Below are 20,576 nucleotides of genomic sequence, written 5' to 3' on the forward strand. Positions count from 1 at the left end.
GGATTTTGAGATGGGCAGGGAACTGTACCACAGGGCTACTTTGGTTTCCAAAACTGGGACAGACACCCAGAATGCATGTGCTGTGAAAAGTAGCAAGCTGAAAGAGGTGAAGGTCTGGAAGAAGAAACCTGCACATGTAGAAGGGGACAATTGTGTATGTGTATATATATTATGGGTGCTGCCTGATACCTGTGAGACTGTTAGCGCTGAATGAATGCATGCATCTAGGTGTGCTTTAACATCAGTAGTATCAGTGAAAAGTTAGACTGAAATTCTCACCGGTATCTTTCTTCCTGCAGAGCCTGCATTATCAAGGAATAATCCCTCTGATAGTGAACCTTAAGGTTCTCAAAAGATTCCTCCAGCCGTCCTTGCATCTCTCTGATCTCTTGAATCTCATGCAGTATTGCATCAAACCCTGAGCTCTGCATATCCAGAGTGTTCGTTTTGGAGCTTGGTGCTCCCACAGGGATCCCTGTGGTGCTGTTGGCCCCCACAGAGCCTGATGTGGCACTGGAGCAATCGTCCTCGCTGCCATATTTTGGGCTTGACTGAAAATTATGAACACCTAGAGTTTTCCCCCCAGTCCCATCTTCTTGACCTTCTTCCAAGGAGTCCTTCAGATTAGCAATATTGTCTGCACTCCCAAACCTGTTCCTAATGAGTGAGGCAATCTCCCGGGGTTTGGAGACGACAGCTCCAGCTGCCGAATGGGTTGCTTGGGAGAAACTGGAAAGTCCACCCTTAACACTGTCTACCACTCCTTCGCTGAAGCCGGTGACCTTTGCTCCCACATCTTTCAGCCCCTGGTGCATATCCCTCAATACATCTTTGGGCTGTCGAGGGATACCATTCTGTTCGATCTCTCGCAGCTTCCGATGGTAGTGCTCTAGCTTCTTCTGCAACTGGAGGATTGTCTGGGCTGACTTCTGGTTCTTCTTCTCAAATACCTGCTTGATGCGGGCACTCTGTTGCTTGTCCGCATTATTGGCCAGTTTTAGGTATTCTGCCACATTGTCATCCCGAGCTGTTTGCTCTATTTTGATCTGCTCAGTCAACTTCAGTATTTTTTGTTGCAGGTGGGTGATGGCCACTTTTGTGCGCTGAGGATCTGGCGTTCCATCAATGGAATCTGCGTTGATGCTGCACTCTGTGCTTGAGGCCACTGCACTGGATGTTTGTGCTAGACTGCTTACATCTAATCGCTCAATCTGGGGAAAGAATAAGAAAGTGAACATTACAAACTGCTTTAATACCATGCAGCCTCCACTCAAAATGCACTTTGCTTCATTTATGAAGCAAAAATATACTTATTATTCTTATTATTATCTTGTTTCTTTAGGTATTGTTCTTCAGTGTTCAGGTGAAACCTCTAAATCAGTGAGAAGAATACCAGCAAGCCTCTCCAGTTTTTGGAGAACTTAAAAGGATGAGGGTCAAGAAATTTCATCCAGTCGCTAGCTTCAATAAAGTGAAGAGCAAAGGAGTTAACTGTCGTGGGTCATATGTATTATCCTGTACAACAGAGAGAGTAATGTGATACTTCCAAAAGCTCTATATTTCCAGCACACATAGCAAGCACAGTAATAGTATGTATAGCAAATAAACCTTTTAAGTAAATTCAGTCTCTTATTGTGCGACTGTGTGTTCATGCTTTCTTTCCACATACGATCCTGGGCCAGCACGGATCCCAATCTGTTGTAAACCACTTTGTGAAACTTTGTTTGAAAAGCAGCCTATAAGTTTTTTAAAAAATAAAAAATACAGTTGGAATGTGGGGGCCACATCTCCTAGAACAGGAGTATGCTTGTGCAAATGGCTGAATAGGTGAGCATCCGAAGTAAGGTTCATTCAACACTATGAGGTATCAATATCATGACTGTATCTAAACTTCCAGGATGATTCACCTTTGTTCTCATGTACCCACCCGAGTCTGAAATCTACATCAATTTACTGAGCACAAAAATTCCATAGCAGCCAGAGATGCTGAAACTCTCCCAAACAAAATATACTGGTATGTAGCCAAGCCTTAAAAATGTCTACAATGGGAAAAGTCACATGAAAATGAAATTAGCATTAAACTTTCTCAACATATTGACTACTCTTAATAAGTAAACCCTTAATAAAAACTTGACTACAATTGTTTTTTTTCTTTTTAACGGGAAAGAAAGGATCCCCCTTTCTCTAACCTACCTTGGCTTTTCTGAGCCGCAATAGCTGTTCCCAGTGCATGACTTGAACAAAGGAGCAACATGCCTACAATAGCTCTGCTGAAAGCTATTCTACACTCACTCGCTGCATGCAGTAAAATGAAGTCTTAAGGAAGGTGGCTTAATACAGAAACCAATGAATCATTTAATTACTCAGCAGCTCCTCCCCAAACAGGGAAGGCATTAGTTCATGAAAAATAACAGCATGACATCATGTGAGCTGTGGACTCTTAACACACAGGCGCTCTCTCTCTCTCTCTCTCTCTCTCTCTCTTTAAAAGCAGTCCAGAGAAAACAAAGGAAGCTGTAAAGACTTGCCAGCAGATGAAACATGATTCCGCCCTACCTATCACACATAGTTGAGAACCCATGCAAAGGGTTGAGTTGGAGCCAAAAGGTATCATCTGAGGTGGAAGGCACCAAAGGAGGAAGGGGCAATCTTTAAACCACACCAACTTTCACAGTGTGTTCTGCCAATGGAGCAAGTTAAGCTATTTAAACAAAATGAAGAATAGAATGGTTTAAGAGTGACTTGACCCAGTATTAAATTCAAGTGGTGTAGACATTGAAAGCACTATAGGATTTTCTTGGGGGGGGGGGAGTATTAGTAATCCCCTCCTTTAAAAATGGAAGGAAGTTAAATATGTACACATTTATGTTCCACAACTCTGAGGGGTCACAACCCTTAACTACTGACCGCATGTCCCATTAGCAGCAATCACCAGGGGGTGATGTAGGTAGGAAAAATAAACTGCACTATGCCTACTATAGATAAAGGCTGCCCAAGTGCTATAAAAGGTAAAGGGACCCCTGACCATTAGGTCCAGTCATGACCGACTCTGGGGTTGCGGCGCTCATCTCGCTTTATTGGCCGAGGGAGCCGGCGTATAGCTTCCGGGTCATGTGGCCAGCATGACTAAAGCCGCTTCTGGCAAACCAGAGCAGTACAAAGAAATGGCATTTACCTTTCCGCCACCTATTTATCTACTTGCACTTTTGACGTGCTTTCGAACTGCGAGGTTGGCAGGAGCAGGGACCGAGCAACGGGAGCTCAACCCATCGTGGGGATTCAAACCGCCGACCTTCTGATTGGCAAGTCCTAGGCTCTGTGGTTTAACTCACAGCGCCACCTGCGTCCCCCAAGTGCTGTAGATAAGGCTTAAATTAAGATGTACCAAAATAAGGCACTCTCTTGGGCAAGGCTCATCTACAAACACACACACACACACACACACACACACACACACACAAACCTACTGCAACGAGTACTTGCTCCTGGACCTTGAGTTTTCTTTGCAGTTTGCAAACTCGACATAGCCAGCAAATTTCATTTTACATGTAGCTTCTGTGTGTGCTATCAGACTTTACTCTTTTTAATGCCCTCTTCTGTTAAATCTTTGGCTGTGAAGCTGAAATCAATTTTTAAAAAACTTTAGACCAGGTGATACTAGGAACCTTAGTTAGCCCTTTAACTGAAACTCTCAGCTAGTGGGTAAATATTGATCCTACTTTTTGACAAAACTGAATTGCTTCCTGAAAGGGGAGCTTTCCAAGTGTAAACAGTTTTATTGCTCAGGATAAGCAATGAATGATCTCAGTTCCTCAACTGAGCGCATGGCACACTAGACACTAGGCACACTTACAAGGGTTACACATACAGTGAGGGGGAAAAGTATTTGATCCCCTGCTAAATTTGCCCATTTGCCCTCTGATGAAGAAATGACCAGTCCATAATTTTAATGGTAGGTTTACTGCAGCTGTGAGAGACAGAATAACAACAGGAAAACCCCCAGAAACCCAGAAGACAAAAGTCAGAGATTGATGTGCATGTAAAGAATAAAGCTGGTTTTAAAAGGGCTTTAGGTAGCCATTGATAGTCTTGTCCTTGATAACTATTGTCATGCTACCATGGCCATGTATCAGAGGTGGGAGAAGCAACAAGAGGAACAGCCATTTTAGATCTGGTCCTAACCAATGTTGATGACCTGGTTAGTGGGGTAGAAGTGGAAGGATCATTAGGCGCGAGTGATCATGCTCTTCTGAAGTTTACTATACAGCGGAAAGGAGCAGCCAAGCATACTAGGACTCAATTTCTTGACTTTAAGAAAGCCGACTTCATAAAACTTAGGGAAGTGCTGGGTGAGATCCCATGGACAGTAGTACTAAAAGGGAGTTCATGATGGCTGGGAGTTTGTTAAGAGGGAGATAGTAAAAGCACAACTTCAGGCACAAACATCTGTTTGCCCAAACATGTTTTGCACAAACATCTGTTGGCCACGGCACCCCGACCATGATTCAGGGTACCCCAGAATGCCACGGCACACTGGTTGAAAACCACTGCTATAGGCATCTGGTTGGCCACTGTGCCTACAGGATGCAGGTCTAGGTGGCCCTTTGGTGTGATCCAGAAGGTGTGTTTGAAATTTCTCATGAGAAATAGCAATTGACACTATAATTAGTCTGACAATGTGCTACTCCTTACAGTTTCAGGTTTTTTTCAGAAACTGTGCACAGAGTGGTGAACAAGAAAATGAAGTTTCTCTATGCATGTGCACCTGTTGACCCATCTATACAAACAGCAAGTGCTTTCAGATATCAGAAAACTGGGTCAAGAGCAGAGCTGTGTCTTTATCCAGGGAGTAACTGCCTTGGATTGATGTCACAGTGTATGGCTATATAGTAAGTTGCATTGCCAAACTTGGCTCTTAAACACTAGCTAATAACTATTTACGTTGAACTTACCAGTTGTATTTCATTTTACAGCTTTGATAATTGTAAGTTCATTCCAATAACCCTTATTTCAACTATAGGGCAGGTTTCAGAGACAAGTGAGGGAAGGCGATGGAGGTATTCTAACTCTGTTGAACTCCAAAAAGCATGTTATCTGGCATGCTTTGACTTTTAAAGCAGGGCTCCGAAAAAAGACATGCACATTCCAAATCTAGTTGAATGAGTTTACTGATCTTTAAAGGGGAGGCCCTACTTCTTCCAGTCACTGTGATTTTCTCTCTGGAATTTTGAGGACAGCCTGCTTGAAGATCTTAATAGGCACCCGCATCACACAAGGAGGGAGGAGTAGTCTTTGAACCATGCAGGTATGTAGGGCTTTAGCAGTCAATAAGCACCTTGAATTGGGCTTGGACACAAACTGACAGTCAGTGTAAACACTGTAATGCAGGTTGTAGATGGGCGTACACACATAGCCTTATCAGTTACATTCTGCATCATTTGAATTTTTTGGACCATTTTCTACGGCAGCCCTTGAGGAACACAGCTTTGAACATGTCTTACCATGAAACAGTGGCAAACCAAGTTTAAGGAATCTCTGGCCCACATACCTAGTTAGGCCCGTAAGGCCTCACCATTTTGCCTCACAAGGCATTTTGGCCAAGCCACCTCCACCTGCCCTACACCTGACATCAGAAATAGGCAGGCAAAGGCCTGGCTCAAGCCAATAGGGAGTTTGCAGGCACACCTACAAAGCCCCAATGATCATCTGATTAGTGCTGATCACTGATAATTTGCCTGCATAGTTTGATTTCACGTGGGCAAAATAGGGTCACCTCACATCATTGTGACATCAGATTAATGACAGGCTCCACCAACCTGCCAAACATGGTTCACAGGGCTTGGGGAAAATAATAATCTGGATTACCGGCCAGAAACAATACAGACTAAAAGGCAACCCTGATTAACTGAGCAGCACACTTTAAAAAAATGTTTATTATTATAGTAACTGCAGACTGGAGGCACCATTTATTCAAAGCAGGTTTTTAAAATCCTTGTAGATAAGAGGAAGCTGTTAACAGTATTGGCTGTGTGTTTCTTGATGGGTTTAGCTACTAGCTGTACCCAGAGTGTGTGAGGGATGGGGCATGCGGAGGGTGATGTTCACCCTCGCGAGTCCTGCCTGGCTGCTGAGCACTTACCCAGCAGGGCAGAGGGAAGGGGACTGATGGCGGGGGTGGCAACCCCCTCAATATTGGGGGGGGGCTGAGTCCTTTGCCCCAGAATATTGAAGTGGCTGAAGCCCCCTCTGCCCCATATACTTGGTGCTGCTGTGTTGGAAGCACAAGAAGCGTATGTATTTGGGCCCAGAGATGAGCAGTGATGAGTTTGCCCTGTACCCAGACAGAGCAGGAGTAAGGTGATGCCTTCATACAGCAGCAAGAGTAACCAACCTTCACCAAGGCCTGAAGATTCCCTTTGAAATCCCATGTAAATACAAGTCCTGCAGATGACCTAGATGTTCTCTGATCCATATATAATGGGTGTATTTGTTGTACAGCTGGTTTTTAAACACATAAATTATAAAAGAATGTTTCTCATAGGATGTAGTGGTCACTTTAAAAGAGGGACAGTTCTATGGAATCCTTTTGTAGAATAAAAGGCGAAGGGCCTTCTTGGTGCTCGCCCCCCCGCTTTGTAGAACACCCTCCCGTCAGATGAAAAGGAAATAAACAACTATCTGACTTTTAGAAGACATCTGAAGGCAGCCCTGTTCAGATAAGTTTTTAATGTTTGATGTCATATTGTGTTTAAATTTGTATGAAGCCACCGAGAGTGGTTGGAGGAACTCAGTGAGATGGGAGACATATACTACTACTACTACTACTACTACTACTACTACTTCTTCTTCTTCTTCTTCTTCTTCTTCTTCTTCTTCTTCTTCTTCTTCTTCTTCTTCTTCTTAATTCTGCAGACCGGTTTCTGAAGATTATTTCAGTTGTGATGGGAAAAGAGCTCTAATTCCCAAAATGCTTATATTCTGGTGAGGTTAGACTATGGAAAACTTGATAAGCAATCTTAATTACCAAAACTTGCATGACAGATTTTGCTGATGCTTTAAAGGAAAAAATCCATTTCCCTAATTATGGGTAAACTACATTTCTTCTGGCTCTGTTAAAACAAAAAATATGTAGTGTTGCTGAGTTGTAGTTTAAAATTTTGTTGCTTTTTGTTGATTGCAAGGATGATTATTTGCCCAGAAAAGCACCCTAAACATATTTTTGATAAATAAGTAAATAATAAAACTGGGATATTTTTTCAGCACCAGATAGCTTATAACCCAGTTCTGTTTTGAGGCACATTCCACCTTGAGTGATCATGTTTATAGTCTGCTTGTTAGAAGAAAGCTCCGCAGTTATTATCCATTAGTATTTCTGGAAATGAAACAGAAATTGGATGGCTTTCTGTCATGGGTTATTTAGTTGTGTTTCCTACATCGCAGGAGGTTGAAACACATGACCCTTTGGATCCCTTCCAATTCTATGATTCTATGAATTCTGCACTTTCACAATTGTAATTTAACTACATGTTGTCCATCCAGTGTTTAGAGAGACCCAAAATCCAAGCCCTGTATAAGAACTTGCATGATTCATGATGAGTACACAGAGTTGAGAGTACTTTGCAAATCTGCATGTCAGTAAAGCAAATGTCCTAACTTGACATGCAGCCGAGAGAAATCACTAAAAACTATGACTGACTGCATCAGGTCCTTAAAAGACACCTGAATGAGCTAGCCAACAGCTATTCTGCACCATGTGGATTATTGTTCAGTATCTCCACCGGAAATTATTGGTGCCCTGCTACGATGCATACATATAATTCCGCTGACAACTCCTCTCATCTGACATCATCCTTAACATAACACTGTTTACTCAGCATGCTGGCAAGTTCATATCTCTGTTTTGGTACTGATTACTCTAGATAGCAAGCTGGCGTTTCTATTAGCAGAAGTCGTATCTGAACATTTAAAACTGCTGTTAAAAAGTGATTTTTAAAACAGCACCTACACATTAATGCTAAGGTTCATAGAAGCAGAATACAGTAACCACAACTTAAATGACTGAACTCTTGGATCGAACTATAAGTATCGGTCAAGATTGCTTGAATGCAAGGAAGGCTCTATGTGGGGAACCAAGCAGTGTGTGTGTGTGTGTGTGTGTGCCAAACTCTCCTGAAAATGCCCCTAACTCTCCCTGTTGGTGGCTTATTTTCATTTATTTTGAGCTCAGCTGGGAGGAAAATAGGTTAATAATGACCTGAGAGGATAATAGCAGGAAGCAACAGATCAGTGGCAGCTCATATGCTTTACATCAGGGGTGAGGAGCCTCTGTCAGCCTGAGGGCCACATTCCCTTCTGGCCAGCCTTTCAAGGGCCACAGGCAAGAGTGGGGCAACACTGAATGTTAATTCTAACTCTGTGCAGTAGGCTAGTTTCTACACACACACTCATCAGTGTTAGAAACTCAAAATATATAAGCTGATCGCCAAATGGCACCTTAAACCTAGGTTACAGTTGCCACAATGGAATGTCTAATCACCATTGTTATTACTATTACCATTATTATTCATTTCATTTCTATACCACTTTATATTTTAAAGAAAAAAACCCTCAATGTGGTTTACACGGAATGGACAGACAAGTCCCAGGCCCCTGTGGGATAGTGTGAGAAGGCACCTCTCTTTGGGGCAGGGAGGTGCAGCTCAGAGATCAGGAGTGGCAGCAGCGGCTGACCGGAGGACTCCCAAGCAGATGGGAGAAGAGAGGAGGCCGAGGGAACGCTCCACAAAGGAGGGTGTTCAAGAAAAGGTGAGAGGCTGCCAGCTCTGCAGGCAAGGGATGACATAATTGGGCTCCTGAGCCCCACAGGGGTGCCACAGAAAGAATGTAGTTGGTCAAGGGACCTGTGGACTCAAAAAGGTTGAAAACCTCTGTTCTAGGCGTTCCTTTCTCTCAGGACAGTCATATCTCATTAATGTGAATGGGATCACCAAATTACCTAGCTGCACCACTAACTATAACCTTATAACCCTTGTGACTGGACCAGCCTTTTGCACAGGGCTAAGCCTCTTTTCCTCAGCTGGGATAGTCTGGCCTCTGTCCATGCACCTTGGAACCTGCGATTGGCATGTTGAGGCCTTGTTGGTTGTTCCACCACAGGTGGACAGACTCATTCGTGTTGACTCATGACAGGGCCTTCTCAGTGGTGGTTCTCCCTTTGTGGAAAGCCCTCCCTGGTGAGATACATCTTTCCGCCTCAATATTGGCTTGCAGGAATATCAATTACCCCAGGCATCTGATGCTTGATACTGTCACTGGTAACTCTGAAATCATTGGCTGAGAATGTCACTTATTTTAGAATGCTTTAATGATATGCTGTTGACTGCCCTAGGCACCTTTAGAGGGATATAGATGGAAGAAATAATAATAGCAGCAATAGTAGTAATACCAAAGTTTCTTCATTCCAGCAATTTTCACAGGTGGCTAGACTAAAAGCTGTCTGTGATCCAAACATAACTGATTTTATAAGCCTAGGTCATATGACACAAAATGAGAAACACTAGCAAAGCTTAATGTTTTGTTTAAGCAATTCTCTTACTAGCTTGCTGTTAAACGCAAGAAGCATTTTAAGATGCAACTGGTGTGCAAGAGGATTCATGCCCTGGTAGAAACATGCAGTTCAAAAATTCTACAAAAGACACAGATAAATCAAGGCAGATGGGTAACTAGCTGTGTAATAATCCAGTTAAGAATGTTCTAATTAAAGGAACAGTGACTCATCATGACTCATCAGACAGTCCAACTGCAAGGGCCTAACCCACTGGGAATCCAGAGTCAAAACATGGTGCACATGGACTGTGTGGCTTGTATAAAGAACTCCAGTTTTGAATTACTAAATCTGCTGCTTAGAGACTATTAGCACCACTTCTGTCATCTCTTAATGGATCTGGGCAGCTTAATGCTGAAAATATTGTTATATGCCACCCTATCTTTGAGCGGTGTGAGATTCCAGAGGTATCAGGAACACTTTAACCCAGGGGGACACAGACTCTGGTGTCTTTATGATGTATGGTTTATTTACACACATATATAATCTGAAGCCTACAATGGAAGGGCCCCCAGCCTTCCTCCCCCGGAAGTTTCTGTCTCTCTCATAGACACAGCAGCATCCTTGCCTTTTTCAGAGAATGGTCATATCCCACATGTTCTAACCCAAGACCAGGTCTTTTGTAACACAGAGAGAGGCCCCACTATCTGCATTCTCACACTTAGTTCTTTGATGATTTGTTCTGCTAACCGCTCACTACTTCCAGGCTATTACCTCAAACAAGCTTTTACAGGGGTTGATTGCCTAGCATTAAAGGGGGTGCCAGAAACACAATTTGGGAAGTTTTCCGAGGTTCATTAACTCTTCACATGCTAATTTCAGGGGCTTTGAAGTGGGTCTTACATGTTCATACAGACTTATCTGAAGACAGAAGGATCTGTCATCCTGTTTTAACATACCAGTTCTAAAGTCTAACACTGATTAAACCCAGGCATTAAGCCTCCCACCAAAAGACCTGGTCTAGGATTAGCAAGGTTATTAATATTAAGATACTAGCAGTTAAATGTTTATTTCTATTGGTAGAGACGGGTAAAAATATGCAAGTATTTAAAAAGGCAGCTGATACAATACAGCAATAAATTATTTGATTCATTCCTCCTGCTCCCATCCTTTCACTTCAGTAGACAATGAGTAGACGCTACCTCACCTTTAAAGTTAAGATTATTTCCTGTTATTATTGTAGGCCAGCTCAAACACGTTATGAAATTTGCAAACGAACAGTGACTAAATAAATATTAATAGGATGACAAAGTTTACGACACCAGACACACATACTCACATGTGTGGCACAAACTTCCTGCAGATTTAATAGATTCTAACTGACATCTCCACAAACAACAAATATTTAAAAAGAAGTGCCTACAGTGATAGCCACCTAATTCTCTAGCGCTTTATCGCTTCACTTAATCAGTAAATATGGAAGAAGCAGGAATATATATGTGTGTGAACATCAGGAAGGTGTTAAGAGATTGTTTCCACTGCAGGTGCAGTGAGGAATGCTACTTCTGCTGCCACAAGGCCTTAACCTCAGAGCACAAACATTGGTGTCAGGGAACTGCCATCGGAACTAGCGGAGGAGGCGAGGCTCCACAGCAATGCTGGAGAGGGGCCAAGCAGGGAGAGAGGCAGGTCTCCGGCGGGGGAAGAAAATCAGCGCAACACCAGGGATAGAGGGGGGCCGATGGGGGAAGCAGAGAGGAGGCTCCAGGACTCTTCGCAGGAGACCAGTGAGGACAGCACAGGTCCTCCGCTGCCCACACCCACCCTGCGCAGAAGACTTCCGCGCAGGGAAAGTAGGCGGCGACTTGGCGTCAAAGAACTTCTTTGCTGGAAGAGGTTCAAGAAACGCCCACTGACGGATTCTGCTAGCGACTGAACAGCCACGGAGTGGATGGCTGTCCAGACAGAAACGGTTTAACCAGGCAACCAAGCCCAGAGCGGCGGTAACTTACGCATGAGCAACCCCTAAAGCCATTACAATTGGCCCCTCAGTCTAACCGCTCCACATTCACTTTGTGGTGACAAGGGGCTCTGCATAGGGCAGATCAACCTCTTTTCCAGGATTATAGAGAGCAATAAAGTTCCTGGCAGATCCTCAAGAGTAAAGATCCTCATCTCCCCTTTTTCTAGTTCACAGAAAGGACAATTGATCTTGTTTAATAGAAGACACTCTCTACCCAAAATATAAACAAACAGAGCCAATAGAATGGTGCTTTTTCCTGCTTGAATATTCTGCAGCCATTTCTACCATGTATTTATTGTAACCAAATGCTCTGGCTCATATTCCTAGAGTGCCCGTTCCACATATGAATAAGAATGAAGGGGGAATTTCTTGGATCAACTATCTTTTAACATGAAGTTATCAAAGTGTAATGTAAACATTTTATCTACTCTCCTCTGCATACCAAACCTGAGGGATAACAGAGGTATTAATAACTTAATAAGCATGTGCCTCTCATACTTCCACCATTTACTGAAACGCAGATGCATAGAAAACCTGGGATTTTCCACATTTGTTCCTATTCATGTTGGAATATGATGCTTGATGTGGCAGCTTATAAAAACCTAAAAAGATGGCAAGTTTATTTCTGAAGGTCACTGGTTTAATGATAAAGGCATGTGCCCATACAGGCTGCTTTTTCCAACACCAAGGATGATTCTGCAATATGTTCAGGCTTCCCATGAAATGCACATTGTACAACTGAAAAGCAAAGCAAGCATTTGCATCAAAATATGTGGCTGACCTAGGCAGCTATGTGACACATCAATTTTACTAATATTACTCCTCATAAAGAATGTGCCATTTATATTCAAGATTAACACTCACTCAGACGGGAGCTCTTACGCTTCCAAGCTTCTTAACTGCAGATGTTAAAAATGACTCAAGGATTATAAAAAGCCAAGCCAGCAAGGGAGGGGGGAGGAGCATATCTAAGAATATTGCTTATTAATGAGCCACTGGAGTTGTAAACAGAGCAGCCAAATCAGACGCAGAAATGCTTTTCTGCAGGATCTCACCTTGCCAGGTTCACTGAAATGATTTTCACAGCACACACAGGTACAGCAACACCACATAAACATTGCCGCATGGCCCGTCTGCAACGCCCTGCTCAGTGCTAGGTACTGCTAGGACTGTCGCCCAGACCAACTACTCTGCTCCCTACATCTGTGAGACTGAAAGAGCTCTGGGCACTTGCTGTATAAACAGACCATTTGCCAAAACAAGCAGCCCTGTGTGCTCCACTATCACTGATGCAAATGAATAGTTACACTGAGCTCGCGCATGGTATATGCTTTTCCTTCAGCAGAGAACATTTTAAAAAATGCAAGCTCACCGTCACTTAAATTTAAAGCTACAGAGCACACAACTGTTATGCCCATTACAGCTCCAGGTCAATTACAATTCACTTTCCTTATATATGCTTCTCTGCCCCTGGGTGTTGGAAGTAACTTATGATAGCTACCCAGGCCTTTGGCTCCTCCTCCCACCCCAAGTTTACAAGCTCTGCAACGCCTTGGAGCCAGGGTGCATAGGTGTATAGGACCTGGATGCAAGGACAGTTAGAGGGAAAATCTTTCAAGTGGTTTTGAGCCAGGTAACAACTTTGCCGTAGGAAAAGCAAAACAGAAACACCAGAAAAACCAAAGGTTCAGACAACCCACAGCATAACAAACTTTATCAAGGCTGGCATTAATTAGAGTGAGGAACTACGTGGGTATATTTTTCAACCCATCAATGCAGATCTTTCAAGGGGCATCAAAGATGTTGTTCCCAACTAATCAATGAGATCTCAGGAGAAATTCATTCACATAACCCAGTCAACTAATTTAATGTAGCCCTGCTCCCCTGCAGTGGTAAACTGGATCTTTGCACCTGACTAAGGGCAAGAGTGGAATGCAAAATAGAGGACACTGTTGTTGGTACAAGTGGTAGAGAAGTTTTGAATGCAGAAATGCAACTCAAGAATTTTACAACTTGCTCATTGTTCCTTCATTGGAAGCATCTCATCATATTGTGATATGTGATTGAGGTTTCCCAATAGAGATGCCAGATTAAGACACTGTCCCAATACTATGCATGATGTTGGGTTGTGAAATCAGTAGAATGTAGTTTTATGATTTTGTGGGGGTTTTTCATGGAATTTATTCTTAGCCACCCTGATATCCTTGAGAAAGGACAGAATATGAATTATTTTTTTAAAAATAAAAAGCTAACTAAGGTAACTTGGGTAGAGACTCCAACTTTCCAGATCATCTGACATTGCCACTGTAGAAAAACCAACTTTCCATTATGAACACTGCTGCCGTAAAACAGTCTGGACATGAGCTGGATCTAGATTTACCAATCTAGAGGTGGGAAGGAGATTTCCTATTGTTCTCTCTTCCCCCTACAGACCCCAGTACCACCTTCTACATTGTCCAGGACAGTTTCCCCTCCGTCTGAAGCAGATTTTCAGGAGAACAGACAAAAAACATCTCTCCTCTGCCCCTTCCAGCAGGAGATCCAACCTTGCACCTGTGTAGTCAAGCTCCTGATATCTTTAACCTGGCAAAGACTTATCTCAAAACATTGGGAAGGAACTCAACATGCTCATTTTATAGGATAACTCATATAGTAGGCAACGGCAACTTGGAAGAAGTTCATTCCTGTTCTAATGAGATTCATTGTCTGATACACAGTGACCCACGAAGACTCTCAAAGAGATACTGTAACTGTCTACATTGCACACTGGGACAATTGAGACATCACAATAAAGTATGGTTTATCATTATGAAAGGGAGCCATAAGGAATCTAAGGCTTGCATGTGCTCCCTCACATACACACTCTTGCAAAGCTATAAAGAGGAGACTGGAAGCTTTGGCTTCCAGTTTTGATTAACTGTGGCTTGTTGTTTCATCCAAACCTGACAAACTGGTTACTCTTAGCCATGTTTTGTTGAAACAAACCAGCTCCATAACCCACAGACTACACTACAATAATTAAGGTCAACCAGTTTATCAGGTTTGAATGAAACAACAAGCTGCAGTTAATAATAATAATAAAAAAAAACTAGAGCAAAAGCTTCCAATCTCCTCTTAGATAAGCTGGAAACCTGTAAGCTCAAAACTTGTTGGATGCTCATAACACCTGCAGTTAACCAAGGCTCCTTTCCAAGTCTGTTTGGAACCAAGAAGTTTAGACAAATGAGGAAGGAGCAGTGTAACGTCCTTGCCAAAACAATGCTAGCAGAATTAGTACTCTAAGATTTAAAGTTAATAGACGCTCTCAAAGCAGACATGGTGAATATTTCTATGGGTTTCTCTCCAGGGATGCATTGGGATTGGTTGAACATGACACAAGTCTAACATTGTGTGTGTGTGTGTGTGTGTGTGTGTGTGTGTGTGTGTGTAGGCCAGCTAAAGAAAATACTGCATTCCAAAGCACTGGCAGAATAATTCAGAGATGGAAGAATAGATTCGTCAATGAATTTGGTGAGCTGAGGATTCTTTCTCACATACAGGACAGTAAGTCAACTTAGTGCCTGTTAATGTCACATGTAGAGCTTCCTCAAGCTTGATGGGGACAGATTCCGTTGCTTATTCCTCTCAATTTGGTGCAAGGTGGGGGGGGGAGAGAAGAGTGTGGAAATTGTTATATTGGAACTCAAAACCTTTATCCAGCAAATTCATATATATGATTATCCATGTACTTATAAACCACATTTATCTATAACAAAGAACAAAAATATTTCAGTGGTACATGAAAGTATACTGGCAGTCTAAAAACTGATCATGTATACACTGAAGACTGCATATTAATCTTAACATAAGTTCTGGGCTAAATTGGTTTCGCCTGTTTTCAACACAGCCCCCGCTGCCAACAAACAAGAACCCCTCTTATAAAACCTATTTCAATTGAGACCATAGCTGGATGGTGGAAGGGGCTGGGGGGGGGGGAATAGCATGCATACCTATGGCCAACAATGCAGCCTTCAGGTCACTAAAAGAATATTTGTAAAAAAAAAAATCCCTCTTAGTTATTATCCTTAAATAGTTCAGTTATTGTAGTTTGGTTTCCAATATATTAGAGAATGTTTCTCCAAATGAAAGGATTTCTCTGTATAAGCCAGTTTTCATGCAGTGCACTTGTGTGCATACATAAAAGTGTATAACTATTTGTGGAATGCATGGCCCTTCAAAAGGCAGCTTGTTATGTAACTGGGGAAAAGCACTATGAATGGAAGAAAACAGCAGTACGGGTAGGGGGAATGATATGCATGACTGTTTCTTTATATATTGTTGCAAGGAATAAACACCCAGAAGAGGAGAGAAAAGGGGGATACTAAATTTCAAAATGTGAACAACATGCAGAAGAGAGTAAAGTCAGCTAAAATAATTTTATAAGTTCATTTTATGCAAAACATTGATTCCAGGGGTAGCCCTCCAGATGCTGTTGGATTACAATTTTCAAGCTAGTATGGCTGAAGACCAGGTATGGTACATATTGTAGCGTAACAGTATTTGGAGGGAACCACACTGGCTACCTCTGATTTGTCTATAATAAAGACAAGTTAAGATCAAGGGGATATGACTGAAGGATGAGATTATATGTAATATTCAGAATCAGACAGAAGAATATCCCTATAGAGGGTAACCATATTTTACGGCAGTGGCAGATAAAACACACCTGTCTCCCAAATGCCTTCTAATGCATGTGCAGATGGGGGTTCACCCATCACCATTTGCCACTGGGCCAGGCCCTCTTAGAGGTCTAGAGAGGCCCATGCAAGTTCCAGCTTTTGAGGCCCCTAGCCATAATAAAAATAAAAAAACCACAACACATGAAAACCATATAAGGCACCTAAAAAGCATGGAACATAATTTGATTTTAAAAAATAAAATAATAATAAATGTTTTTATAGTCTTTTTCTTTGCAAAAACACTAATCATTGAGGAAAATTTCGCTTACATACACTGTCACAGTCTACATTAAACATTGCAACTTTTCTCTAAACTAAGAGGTCCCAAATGCTGGGTTTTTTTCTCATAGGGAAGTTGCTCCATCTCTTTAATTATTTGAGTTTCCTTTTTATTTAAGAGCAATTGTATGTTCCAGCAGCCTTAAGGGTTTTCAATGCAAAATCTGTTTCCCAACTCCTTTATGCTGCAAATGTCTGGCACAATGGGGACCTGCCTACGCTAGACAGCTTTCAGGCAAAAATTTTACGATCTCTGCTACAGGTCCCTAACTGCGTCCCCAACTCCATACTTCTATTAGAATCTGATGAATGCCCAATCTCAACTAAAGCATGGTGGGCTGCCCTAAAACATTGGCTCAGGATTTCAGTGTTTGATCTATGGAAGAGTTTGTATCAACATCTGTCCAAAGAGGAGTTTGTCAGCAAATGGCAGAAAACCAGGGCTAGAAAAGGCACCTCTAATGGTCTGTCACCCCCCCATCTTTTTTACCTGGGTTATGAAGGTACCCTAAAGACACTAAAGCAAAGATTATGGGATAATACACATAGTGACTTGCAATCTCGATCGCAGGCACTCTGTAGTCCATTGGCTGTAGGAGTACAATATAGGCATGTCTTTAAGTTAACACCTTACATTAGAAACTTTACAGTACCAAATTATCGAAGGTTATTCACCAAAGCCAGACTAAACGTTTTTCCTTCTGCAGTGTTGGATGGCAGGTTGAGAGAGTTCCCTACCAGGACAGACTTTGCTCGTGTGCCCAAGACATCAATGCTATAAAACGTATTTTGCTACACTGTGTGAAATACGAGCAAGCCAGGGTTGAACTAATATTGCCCTTGCTGGTACCTTTCCTGGGAAAATCAGAGGCTCACTATGTGAGGTTCCTATTGGAAGACCAGACAAATGCTAGAAAATTAGCAGTGGCGAAGTTTTTATCAGTGATTGCAAGAACCAATGATACCTATCTCTAACTCTGAACAAAATACTAAATTTTATCACCACAGGTGAGAGCTGAGTGCAGCGTGGGGACCAAAGGTGGACAAAGTACCCCAAAGGAGCACAACATGTCCCCCACCAAAGTTAGTACTCCTTCCCTAACACCCTATACACCCCAAACAAGGATATCATGATAACAGGAAACTTAGAACCAACCCTAGTAATTTCTCAGACAAAAGTAGTCACATCTCTTCTTGAAATTTCATCACCATGACAATTACATTATTTGCTTTGCTTGCCACTCTCTATGAGCAGGAGATGAACTCAACCTACATGATACAAGTTGCTTATTAACCAAATCGGTTTCTTACAGTTCCAGGGAGAATACCAGAATCTTGAGACACCCGAAAGAACAGCAGATTTATTGCAATGAAAGCTTTTATCTAAGTCTGGTATCTTTACAATGTCACTGGTTTTTTTTTTTTTTTCCATAGACTAGCATGTATATAAGGGACACGGGTGGTGCTGTGGGTTAAACCACGGAGCCTAGGGCTTGCCGATCAGAAGGTCAGCAGTTCAAATCCCTGCAACGGGGTGAGCTCCCGTTGTTCGGTCCCTGCTCCTGCCAACCTAGTAGTTCGAAAGCACATAAAAGTGCAAGTAGATAAATAGGTTCCGCTCTGGCAGGAAGGTAAACGGCGTTTCCGTGCACTGCTCTGGTTCGCCAGAAGCAGCTTAGTCATGCTGGCCACATGACCTGGAAGCTGTACGCCGGCTCCCTCGGCCAATAAAGCGAGATGAACACCGCAACCCCAGAGTCGGCCACGACTGGACCTAATGGTCAGGGGTCCCTTTACCTTTAGCATGTATATACCTTTGGAATCTTTCATTGTGAAAAGTTCCAGGAAATACACCTTGAAGTCTTCAGGCTTTTCTTACCTGGGACCTCTCTTTAGGCCAAACACACATTTGTGGGCATATTTCTTAATATTATACCATATGTTTGCATGGTCTTATTGTTCATCCATGACAGATGGCCATCCAACCTCTGCTTAAAAACCTCCAATGCAGGAGAGTCCACCACCTTCCAAGGGAGTCCATTCTACAATCAAACTGCTTTTACCGTCAAGCTGGGGCCCAACCCAAAATCTGGATACAGGACCATTGAATGTGTGGACTAGGTGTCATGGTTTACATGAGAAAAGAACCAAGGATATCTGTGGGAGGCAAGGCTCTTCAGCTGAGATACCATGTTATCGAAGATCAAGTATTTTTTATAACCTTAATGTAATTAATCTGCTTTAAACACTTACTGCCTTCAGGGGTTCAAAGTGTAGATAATAGAGATCTGCTTCACAGCAAGCATGCCAACAACATTTTTTTCCCCATTTATTAGTCATAGTTCATTATATGAACTCTGAATACAAGTTAAGACATCTAGCATAATAAAAAATATACACTTGGTTAAGTGCTTCTACTTCTGTCACATGTTCTGGAAACAAAGGCAACAGTTTGTATCTTTCCTTAGCCAAGAAGATATGTCAGTAGTTTCTACAGCATGCTGAATACACACACACACACACAAACACACGACAAAAGCAATACTTAAACTGAACCTTAATTTCCCACAAGATAAAATGGGATTTATGGAGCCCCAAGTTCACGTCTGAATGGCAAATACATCTATGCCAATTTACAAAACATGGCTGTTTTGCACAACTACACATTCAATATGATCACTTGTGGATTAATTTTTGCTTATCTTTTACAAACAAAAATTAGCTTGCAATATAAAAAGGTAGTAATTAGGATGAATAACTTTCAAGTAAATCATTGGCAGATTTACTATTTTTAGGTATACAGCTAGAGTTGACAGCTATGAAACTACATAGAGAAAGAAAAGACTTCTAACATAGGAGAATTTCATTTCTGGTTCAGGGAACCCTGTCAGTGGTTCAGCTGGGTTTCTTCACTCAAGTCCTCACCAGTTTACCTACAAACAGGAAGCTTGCCTCATTATCAAGTACACAGTTATATTGATTTATTCAGAATGTGAAATGCTTACTTACCGTCTACATTTGCTAATGGGCTTGCAACCCAGGCTAGACCACTTACACCTAGAGTCTTGATGCTTAAACCCTGGTATCACTTAGGTTGAAAGAGAACTTAAGAAAACAGGACTCTTGCCACAACAGAATAGTCTAGCCTACTATACTACAGAGCATGTAAACCCGTAGCAATGGAGGCAAGGTTAATGGCAGGACCTCTGATGAGCTTCACATGAACTTATTATAAATAAGCTAATAACTGAGAGATTTATTTTTTTAAATTCCAACTGCTCCCCAGCACCTGAAGTTTTTAATGATACCAAACACTGGTTCAGTGCTGTTTAATTGTGGTGTGTGGTTTGCCACCCTCATAGCAATAGAGATGTCTACTAATCAGAAGGATCTCTGTTTGACCACAGAACCACTCAAACAAAGTCTGTTTCAGCACATATACTAGCAAAAGCTAGAGAACACACTGGGTAACACATATATTTTAATCCATATTTAATTTATTCCAGTTTGGTAACCTAACATTCCTAGCCCAGTCTGCATGCATATCAGGGTTTATTGCAGACACTAGACTTTGTCCAATGGATATATGCATTAGTACTGTTCCTGCTAGAGAACTGAAACAGAGGAGATATTTGAGTGTGATGGACTGTAGGACTGGGAGTTCTTGCCCCCCAATTCTATCTACTTTCTTTGCTCCATTTAAAATGGCTTATAATTGTCCCCACATTTGGGGAATGCACTCCTAGCATTCCACCTCCCCCTTGTATAGTATCCAAAATATGCATTTAAGAAGTTCAAATATGCATTAGCTCAAATTACAATGCATATAAACTTGGCCAAACTAGATATTTAGTGAAAAGCAGCCTTGAGATGTTGCAACTGGAACAATAGCATAGGAAAGAGATGGATCCTTACATCCTCATCAGATATTTTAATGCTCAAAATAGCCCCCACCCAAGCTTCTTTTCCCCTTTAAGGGTACAAAACACACTTTACCAATCAATACACTGAA

The 20,576-nt window shown here is 42.0% G+C and overlaps 1 protein-coding gene across 10 annotated transcripts in view; it reads right to left on the bottom strand.

Annotated features, from left to right (window-relative positions):
* TMCC1 (transmembrane and coiled-coil domain family 1) overlaps positions 1 to 20,576 on the bottom strand; it is a 107,141-nt gene that overhangs the window by 13,880 nt on the left and 72,685 nt on the right. For 9 of the 10 annotated variants that reach the window (XM_083602733.1, XM_083602727.1, XM_083602730.1 and 6 more), the window contains one exon: positions 280 to 1,211. In XM_083602733.1, coding sequence (XP_083458859.1) covers positions 280 to 1,211 — 932 coding nt within the window. Of the gene's footprint in view, positions 1 to 279; positions 1,212 to 2,193; positions 2,334 to 20,576 lie in introns of those variants that run through there. The other variant, XM_083602734.1, reaches the window with a different exon arrangement.

This window comes from Podarcis filfolensis (genome assembly GCF_964270895.1).
Source record: "Podarcis filfolensis genome assembly, chromosome: 2".
Lineage (NCBI taxonomy): Eukaryota > Metazoa > Chordata > Lepidosauria > Squamata > Lacertidae > Podarcis > Podarcis filfolensis.